At 33.5% G+C, this 11,087-nt stretch overlaps 1 protein-coding gene across 1 annotated transcript; it reads left to right on the forward strand.

Annotated features, from left to right (window-relative positions):
• The first annotated feature begins 915 nt into the window (after nucleotides 1-915).
• LOC117117295 lies at nucleotides 916-8,695 on the forward strand. The gene is made up of 7 exons (XM_033261553.1): nucleotides 916-1,149; nucleotides 3,178-3,326; nucleotides 3,911-4,101; nucleotides 4,732-5,653; nucleotides 6,462-6,644; nucleotides 7,550-7,616; nucleotides 8,397-8,695. The coding sequence occupies exons 3-7, from the start codon at nucleotides 4,016-4,018 to the stop codon at nucleotides 8,693-8,695; spliced, it is 1,557 nt and encodes a 518-aa protein (XP_033117444.1). The 5' UTR covers nucleotides 916-1,149; nucleotides 3,178-3,326; nucleotides 3,911-4,015.
• Nucleotides 8,696-11,087: the final 2,392 nt, after the last annotated feature.

The following is an 11,087-nucleotide window of genomic DNA, read 5'->3' on the forward strand; positions in this document are numbered from 1 at the left end:
TATATTTATAGGATTTTGGTCTATTTGGTTTTTTGGAAATTATAGAAGTTACCGAATTGTCGAAGAGTTGTGGTAGAGTGCTGGGTAGAGTCCCCACCCCCAGCCTGTGCGGCGCCCATTTGGTCTGGTACTGGGTCCTAGAAAGCACATGCGTTACGCCACTATTTTAAGACCCGGTAGTACTGGTGTAGTTGCAGGGGTGGCGTCGGGGAGAAAAGCACAATTCGTCGGGGAGAAAAAAAAATTATATGTAATTTCTACATATTAGTAGACTCTAAAATCGATTAAATAAGCCTTTGAAACCCATAAATTGTCAAAATATTCGGGGCTTCGCCCGCTGGACCACTTTCAAAACCTTTTAATCGAAGCTCGACCACGCCAACTTTGCTTTCGTCGGGGAAATCTGACTCCTCGCCGGGGGCATTGGCCCCTCAGTCGGGGACCTCGGCCCCTCCGTCGGGCAAATCCTGGCGCTACCCCTGTGTAGTAGGAGGGGCATGGGGCACCTTTTGAGTGGGCCAGGGGCTGCGATCTATGAGGGCTCATGGGCGTTGCCATTATTTAGGCCTTTTGTCCAAACAAGGCTATATGTTTTAACTCATGTCTTTCTGGATGTTGCTTTGGTATGTTGGTTTTTTTTTATGTTTGGGCATGGAATTTATAAAATGCAATGATAATCTTCAGACTATTATTGTTAAGATTAGTTTAAATCTTCATTTGTCAAATTCGTCATTAATCTTGCATGTATATAAAGCATTTATGCTTCGGGGATTTTCCAGACACATAGGCCTATTGGAAATTGCAATAACGAAACCAATCATCGATATTTATATATAGTCGGAGCGGCGTCCTTGCTGATTCTAGAATCTATACTCGTTAATTTTCTTATATATAGATTTAAGAGATGGATGCGTTAAAAGCTATCATCATAATTATTTTACTTAACATCTGTACGTTAGGAGTTGTATGTAGGCCTATGGGTTCCGAATGGACAGTCGACAACCTCGAGCTCCTAGAATCGGAACAGAATTGTTCGAAGACAAGCCAATGCGATTCCGATCAGTACGAAGTTACATTATCACTGACCGAAGTTAACACAATTTCCGACAGGAGAATATTATGTTTTCTGAACCGAAACGGACAAATCAGGTATAGGTGTATTTTTTCAGTGTTTAATGTTTAATGACAATAGATTAATCAGGTTATGTAAAGAGACTGTGTGCGCTAAAGTTTGTATTTATACGGTTAACAAACGTTCAATGTCCTGCTTGTATTCATTTCTCTAGACTTTCACTTCTGATTGTTTGCTAGTCATTCGTAATAGGCCTGCCTCAGAAATTCCAAAATCCGGCTATAATTTAAAAAAAAAAAAAAAAAATATCCAGTACCAGTAGCTCTACTGTCGTACTTTTCATATTATTCATTCGCATTTGTTCGCTGGTTGTTTCGTTTGTTCGTTCCTTCATTTATTTATTCATTCATTCAGCAGACTCACAAAGTAAATTTAGGTTACAAAATAAGGAATAATGAACTGATTAACTAAATTTTATTCCTATAAGTTACAGTTTCCAAATGTAATTATCCGGTAAGTGGCAATAAAACCTATAGCTGTTGGTTGAACATTATAAATAATAAATTAATGAGCAGACAGACGCATAAAATGGGGGACGAACGAATACATCATAAATGACGAACAAACAAATAGATGTATGAATAAACGAATAAATATATGAATGGAAGGAAAATGGATGGATGGATAATTGTGATAAATTGACAGGACGGATGGGTGAACGAATATATGAAAAAGTATATTGTATGAAGGAATGGATGACAGAACGAACGAATAATTTAGCAAACGAACGAACAACGATGGAACGAAACAATTAAATCTGTGAATGGATTGTTGCACGGATGGCACTGTTGAAGATATTGTAATGAGATTTAATAAGATAATTTATATTATTATTATTGATATTATTATTATTATTATTATTATTATTATTATTATTATACTATAATTGCCACTACCACTACTACTATTATTATTGTAATTATATCGATGTGTTGATATGGATGAAATAACGCACGAATAATTGAGCGAATGAACGAAAACGAACGAAAGAAAGAATGAATAAATAATAGGCTTTATTACAGTATGAACGAATGAACGATTGGTTGAATGCATGATTGGTTTGTTTCTATTTTGCAATGTTATTTTGTGAAATTTTAGATGGAGTAATGATATTATTATTATTATTATTATTATTATTATTATTATTATTATTATTATTATTATTATTATTATTAGTAGTAGTAGTAGTAGTAGTAGTAGTAGTAGTAGTAGTAGTAGTAGTAGTAGTAGTAGTAGTAGTAGTAGTAGTAGTAGAAGTAGTGGTAGTAGTAGTAGTAGTAGTATTAGTAGTAGTATTAATATTATAAAACTGTTTAAATGTAGGCCTACATGGATGTGATGAGTTAACACCCTTTTACAATAGAATCCATTGTATTTTATATTCAAGTAGGCCTAAAAGTTCAGCTTTCAATTAAAATATTTTCCTGGCCAAGCAGTTTCTATATAATTTAAATTAGCTGTTAATGAATAAAAAATGTTCGTAGTAAAAAGTCTGGAAGTTGATAACTTAAACCCCATTCAGACTGCGTCGCACGACGCAGCCGACGCGTTTTGTTGTCGTGTCGGGTCGGTGTGAGTTAAACGCTGACGCGATAGATCATCGGGGACAGTCGCGTCGTAGAATATTATGTTGTATAATCATGGACCTATTAATAAGGTTAGTAATAATAGGTCCATGGTTTAATATTCTCACAGCGACCTAAGACTGTACCCAACGATAAATCATGTCAGACTGCGTCGTATGGTCCTGTCTGAGTTGGCTTTTCTTGATTATTATAATATCCAATAATTCAATGTTTTAATTTACAGACGCAATTCATGATTTTAACAGTGATACAGTAAAACAATTATTTTATTCTTGGAACAATGGAAATACTAGTAGTACATTATATAATCTAAAGAGAAAAATAGAAAGAAATCACTGTAACGAATAAACAAACTGTGTGGTCTAAGATAGGCGAAGTGATCACCGTAACAGCAAAAGATATAGGCCTAATTGTAGAATTATATTATTATACTTAACAATGAAATGTTTCTTTCTTTAGACATTACGTCTGTATCAAGTGCTCTGTGTGTGAATCATTGACTGTTCTTCTAGAATGCGGAAGAAAACACGACACAATATGTTCGACTAATTGTACTAACCCGGATGCAATGTACTATGACGATAAACAAAAGAGATGTATTGCAAACGGTATACAATATTTTGTCACTTCTCTTCTCATTTTGTATACTTTCTAAACAGAATACAATGAATCATACCTAAATGCTTTTCTTGTTGGTATAATTTATTTGTTATGTTAATGTTAATTTTAATTTTTTTGCTATTACAATTTTTTTTATTATACTATATTTTACACTTTTTTTTAATGATGTTTTTTTTACTTTTTTTTCTTCATGTTTTGAATCTACCGAAGATTCATTGTTCTCTTTTGTTTGTTTTAAATACCCATTGGTGTTAACTGAAGTGTATGTATTTTGATGTGTTTTTTTTATTATCTCTTTTTTTCGTAAGTTTTTGATATGGTATATGTACTAGGATCAAAGAACTGTTATTGTATTGTCTGTATCGGATGCACTACCTTGGTTTGTGCCGCTGTTTCAAAAGCGTATATTCTAATAATTAAATGGCACTTGTTTAATAGGCTTCTCAAAAATGTCTTATAAGAATTTTTTCGTTAAAAGGAGATCTAACAATATAAGATAGAAATCAGGCACCAGAAAAGAATACAAAAACATACATACGGTACGAAATTAATAGTTTCTTTTATTCAGTAGAAGCAAGACGACCGTCAACAAGTTTATATTACACAACTGCAGTTAAACTGACAGTTCCTGGAAAAGCAACATGGGGAAATAGACAATAACGAAAAACATTCTAGAATGAGGCCAATGGTGTTGATTATTATTTTAAGCGTTGTGAACGTCGTCAGTGTGGTGACAATCTGTTCTCTTGTAATTATTAAGAGGTTTGTGAGAAAAAAAATTTAGTAACTAACAAAAAATTAGGCTAACTATTATATTATAGGCCTCATTCAATTTTTGCATTTCCCTCCAACCAACAATTCTTGACAAAATGTCACTTATTGCTGTTTGCCTTGGAAAGGAAGAATTTATATCAGCTCTTTTTTAGCGTTCTAGGCATACAAAAAGATAGCCGTTGACCAATCTCGTTACATTCAATGTCAGCTTTTTGATAGGAGAAAGTAGGCCTACTTGCAAAAGTCTGGAATTGTTCACCTTGCTTTGGTAATTTGAATTGGCAGGGTATCATTTTTCTACTATAAGGTATCTCCCCATCGGCAATAAGATCTTAGTAATCAGTACTTTTTCTGGTATAGTTTGTGTAACCAAAATTACAGATGATATTTTTTGACTAAAATAAAAACAGTAACAGTAAGAGACAAAGATATTTTGAGATTCAACGTTTCGATCTATTTGATCATTTTCAAGAATGTGATAGGCCTATAGATCGAAACGTTGAATCTGAAAATATCTCTGTTTCTTTTCGGAGTTACTGTTTTTTTGTTTTTTTTTTTATTTAAGATAAATCAGTCGATTATCTGTTTTTTTAAAAAACATTTTTTAACCTGTTTTAGGAGACGGTTACAGCAAAAACAGCCAATAAGACATCAGATTGATGATATGACTTCAGCTAGTGTCAGTGTCTTGTCTGAAGAAAACCACAATCCGATACCTGAAAACAGACACACTCAGTTTACAGATAGGCCTAGGTTTTTAGGTGGTACTCCAGCGCCGAAACCACCTTCATCGTATGATCCATTTTGGCTTCAAATGAAGGCAGTGGTCGGGTCAGAAGGAGGAATTGTCAGTGACAGTAGATCTAGCGTAAGCCTGATCATTCCACCTGGTGCCATTCCTGAAAATCACGGGAAGCAAGAGATAATCGTCCGGGTGGCTCTCAAACCATCTATGTTTGGGCTTCACAAGGAAACTGATCGTCATCTGTTGTCACCAGTTGTTGAATGTCTGTCGCCTGGTCTAAATGGATTTAATTCACCAGTCACACTGGTTGTGCCACATCGTGCTGAGCTCGATCCAGACTGGAAATTCCAAGTTCTTCATTCCGAAGACAAATGCTCCGACTCCGTGTCAAAGTTTCGGTGGACTGTGACAAATTATAGATCAACGGAAACCAACGGTGTCCAGTTTGAGGTTGACGAACGTTTCTTTAGGATCAAAACAACTCATTTTACCACATACGTGTGTACCGGTTGTCATAGAAAGGCACCTTTATGTTTGGAGGTCGTCGTGTATGGCGGATATAGTGATTTTGGGAACAGGCAAAGGGTGGACCTACGATGTTATGTGGGTGACCGCATAAAGGACTATCATCAGCAGATCAGACAGCATGAATCGAACGACCCTCTTAGTATACCTCGACCAATTGTTGTTGATAAAAAGACGAAACAGATCAAGATCACATTGCCCGAAGAAGAATTTGGACCAGGTTGGCAATGGACTTCTGAAACGTTTAACGGTTCTCTTCCACCTATAAGGGTAAATAAATGCCCTAAATAATGAAGATTACTATTAGACCGGTACTTTTACAACATTTACAAAACATTTACAAAAACCAGGGCGCAGCCTGAATTAACAGGCCTCCGTAGGAAAAATGTCAATTCGAACATTGAAAACGGGAAACAAACACAAAACACAAACATTATGGTAAAACATTAAAATTTAATTTATAACAATGATCATTCAAAATTTAGATTTAACAATTTATTTACAAATTAATTATTCATAATTAGAATTTACAGCTAAGCCGTTATTATTTTCAGTTCCGAGTGCTACTTTATCAATGGCATTAGTTAATGGCACATTAGCCTAAACATTAAAATTCAGTTAAAAAAAAAATCAAAATATATATTTTACATTTTTATTTACAAATTACTAATAATGATGGTGATGATAATAATAATAATAATAATAATATTCTTACTTATTATTATTATTAGCATATTAATATTATTAATATTAGTAAAACTAAAAATAAACACAATACAAAAGAATAATAATAATAATAATAATGATAATAATAATAATAATAATAATATTATTATTAATAATATTAATAATAATAATATTAATAATAATAATAATAATAGACGCTATATAAATATAGGAATATATTATTTTATATAGGCCCTATCTTCGTCCTCATCATTATCATCATCATCATTATCATCATCTTCGTCATCAATAATCACCTCTTCTATCCGTCATAAATGTGTATCTATTATATAATTATGCTTAGTCATTAATAAACTGATGACAGGCTTATTATTTGATTATTTATCGTCAGAACGTCGATGTGACTCATGCAGTCGGCAGGTGCTGTTTGGACGCAATGTCACATTACGAGAATTTTACTTTGAAACCGAAACAGACGCACACACGACTCGATTTCTTAGAAGCGACTATGAAAGTGATCACAAATAATGATGAAGCAGTAATTGTTGGCCCTATAAGGATGGACACGACGACGGTAAGTGCAATAAGAACATGGACATATTTTGCAACTAAGCCAACGTACTGTTTGTGTTCATGTTCATACATCACAGAAACCAAATGTTCGCCGCACACGCTATGAATTTGGCACGCGTGTCAAAAAAAAAAATCAAACACGATTGATATTTGGCGTAAGCGCCACGAATGACAAAAACGTTCACAAGAGCTATTATGTGCGTACGCCAAATGCCACGAATGACACTTGGCGTAAGCAGATAGCTCTCGTGTGCGACAGGCTTAAACAGTGGCGTCGAGAGCCAGTTAGGGCCCCGGGGCAACACCTCACATGCCCCCCCCCCCCTTCACTTGGGACCCCCCACTCGGCCGCTCCCCAAATTATGTCTCCTCCTAAGATCCTATTTGTCCAAACCCACATGCATGAATATGGTTCCATTTTTTGCAATGCAGATGTATCAGAAATATATATATATATATATATATATATATATATATATATATATAGGGCCATATATATATATAGGGCCATATATATATATACATACATATAGGGTCATATATATATATAATTGTATATAGGCCTATATATATACCTTGATTTATGTTATATATATATATAATATAATATATATATAGGGCCATATATATACATACATATAGGGTCATATATATATATAATTGTATATAGGCCTATATATTCGAGTATTCTTATTATATTTATGTATCTATTATACATATGTTGTAGTCTATATATAATTAATAATTATATATAGGCCTATGCATAAGCCTAATTATGATAGAATGCGATGTAGTTGGTTGCACGTTTGTCTCATAGAAATAGGCTTATTTATTTAAAATCATGCGACGTATCAGGTAGATATTGTACATATATTATCTGGCTGTCAACTTACTTTTATATTTTAGCCTTTGTTTATCAATTTAGTCTCATCTGAGCTCCATCCTGTTTTCCATGGCGTTGCTCTATTCCAGTGTACTTAGACTTTTATTTATATATACACTACGGTACATAAACACATATATATACACACATATATTTAGTATTTATATATTATGTTATATCTATTTATATAAACGATTTTGGAAGCTGCGTAGGCAAGTAACATCACAGTCAATAAAATTCCAATTGTTGTTAGTTGACTATAAAAGGAGGAAACAAATGCTATTAGACAAATTGCTCAATCTGACGTCTGCAAGTTGCGTGCCGTTTAAAGTTCAGTATTAATTTAAAAATGAACTAAATAAAATATTAAATCCCAGTCCATATTATCAAATTTTATTAGACAAAAAACATGTGACATGCCTAAATATGGTCATGATGACATCACTCTTGACTATATATAGGGACATCATGACTATGTATGGATAAACAAAAGTTTTGTCAAAGATAATTTGAGGATCCGGATCTTAAGGCATAATCACCAATGAAGTTGAACGCGAATACCTCCACGGACAAGATTTTTCAAATGCTGCGTATGTTTGTAATTAAAAATCTGAGGAAAATCTGAAAAACGAATTTTCACCTTCAAATAAAACACAGATTTAACGATGATGTACTACTATTTTAAATTTGTACGGCCTAGTTATAATAAAAATATTCATACTACATTTCGTGGAATTATAAGCACGGCTATAGCGGATTTCATGGAAAGAGATAATGTAATGATATCAATGTTGTAATGATATAATTCTAGTTTAGAGGACACATGAAATTCAATCATGATTGTATTTTTTTTAATGTGTTCAAAAACAGATATTGTGAGTAATGAAAAGTTGGAAGCAGTTTCTGAAGAAATTCCAAATGACGAATGGAAACCAGTATACCGCACGCTGCACGATTTGTCGAATTTTACAGGGAGTGCGGAGATCGACATTAATAATATCGAGCATGGACACCAGGGCCAGATAAGAGAAATGAAGTACCAGATTCTTTTGCTGTGGAAGAGCAAGGCCGGTAGAAAAGCAACCACACAAATCCTTATCCAAGCCCTCAGATGCTGCGAGCTTAACCAAATTGTGGTTACCCATTTTCCAGTTGAGACTCATATATAATTGTATAATGGTAACCTGTAGTTTATTGTATCCCAAAATATGGTCATACGGTTTCAGTCGAGAAATTCTACTATGCTCAGATATAGGCCTTATAAAATGTAGAATCCACTATACAGGCTCATATATTATGCCTATACCTATTAATTCTTCCACCACACACTTGATGTGCAAAACAGATATGAAGTTGGTTAACGGCACAGAGGAGAACCCGATTAAGGCAGCCCTGTTCAAAAACATGCCGCAGATTCATCTTCGGACGCGCCCACTGCCGTGGTTGCTGTGTCCGGGACCAGGTAGATCGTGGGGATTTTTATCGGCGGTTTTTACTTTTAAAGTGCGTATTTTGATGTGTTTATATTTACACGATTCGGTACTAAAAAGACCGATTTGAGCCAAAAAATGTGAAATACTACTGGGCCCCTGGCCTTATAAAGAAAGAGCTCACTCAGCTCATAGCTGTTAAGCTTGGTTTCCATACAATCGGTGATACGCTATCGCTGACAGCTTTCGGTGATGCTGATTGGTCGGCCGAATAGGGAAGCATTCCCCATTGCACAACGATTCAATGAAGGAAAACCAGGCTTAAAGATGTATTGTCCCAAAACACCAAAAAAATAATAAAAATATTTTTTTTGAAATTAACTTGCCCATTTTGAAGTAACATAAAAGAATATCAACTTGAACATAGAAATTAGTGTATTTAAAAAATGTCTACCCATCAGTTTATATACAGCGAAAAATGATAGAAACACTTCCAGTCACTGGAAGTGTTTTATTATTTTTATAATTTTTTGGTTTAATAATCAGGGTACACATTTTTTTAATTCAATAATTTGTATGCACGAGTTAATAATTTGTACCGGTATGCTATTGCAATATGAGCAAGTTTATTTCAAAATTATTTGTTATGATTTTTTGACATTAGCAAGGGACAATACATCTTTAAAGCTACTGTATATACTAGGGAACAGTGATTTCACTGTTCTCTTGTATCTATACCATTACAAGAGTAAAAACACAATGTGTCTCAGAATTGTATGTCGTCAGCTATTTAAGAGAGGGACCCTGATTTTTGTTGAAAGTTGAGGTAGTACTCTCGCTTGTTGACTGACATTTCGAGGAGGCAAGTAATTACCAATCATAACATGTTTTTAAATGATTTTTTTTTAAATTTGAATGTTTACCTTTTGCTATCTCGTGTGTGTTTTATAATTTTTTTATAGATGTTTTATTTTGATCGTTTTTGATTTAACAGCATCCATGACGTTAAAATAAAATACAAGATAATTAATATACTAAACAGCCTTATTATTGCAATAATGTAAATACTTTATATATGTATTTTTATGACTATTTTTAGAAGTTGATAATAATTGTTGCCTGTATACCTGTATGATTTTAAGTAAGAGGTGTTTTTTATGTTTGTATTAATGATTATGACAATTTTAATAATAATAATATTAATATTAATAATATTATAATAATAACAATATTAATAATAATAATAATAATAATAATAATAATAATAATAATAAAAATAATAATTGCAATAACAATAATATATGCAATACTTTTTATGTTTTTATAACTATTTTAATCAAAGTTCTGTACCATGGAATAAGACATTGTGTTTTACGAATCGAACGAATAAAGTTTGATTTTATTTTTCTATTTTGATATGAATTGCAATCATGTTCATTTTATTATATACGGTCCACTTTAGCTGAAACTCTACAAGGAACATATTTTAAAATAAAACAAAGGTGTAAAGCAAATGCCATTTTCATTTACAGGTTTGCAGTTTTTCAAGCTAATTAGGGAGAGTTCTCAACCTTACGAAAACGATACGGTAACCAATACAAATACGTCATCATCTCAATTATATTTTGTGCCTAATACATTTAATTCTTGCCTACGAACAGAATATGATCGTTGATTTGTGTAAAAGCAAAGAACTTAAATAGCAGAAGAATGAGCTGTTCCGTATATTTGCATTAACATTGATGGAACATCCGCCCTCCCGCGAATGGGGTAAAATTTGAATATTTTACTAAGTGGAGAAACTACAAGAAACAAATGAACCAGAGCGGCGCCTTTATTATTACTATATAGCGTCGCCGCGCGGATGGGGTAAAATTGATCTCCGTGGACCCACAATGCATTTGGAACGGATGTTCCACTTTATTGGGAAGCTGCTCTATCTTTGCTATTTATTACCTTTGGTAAAAGGCATGGATGACCTACGTTGTGACAGATATGGTCCTGTAGGGGATGGATTGACTAAATGAGTAGCCGTATTGGTTATCGTTTTCGTAAGCTTGCGAAACCTCCCTATTATATGATTTACTAATTTTGTAGTTGAATGAAGGTTGCGTTTTAAAATAGAGCAACT

The sequence above is a fragment of the Anneissia japonica genome, unplaced genomic scaffold, assembly GCF_011630105.1.
Source record: "Anneissia japonica isolate Jap-2015-1 unplaced genomic scaffold, ASM1163010v1 scaffold287749_len374965_cov195, whole genome shotgun sequence".
Taxonomy (NCBI): domain Eukaryota; kingdom Metazoa; phylum Echinodermata; class Crinoidea; order Comatulida; family Comatulidae; genus Anneissia; species Anneissia japonica.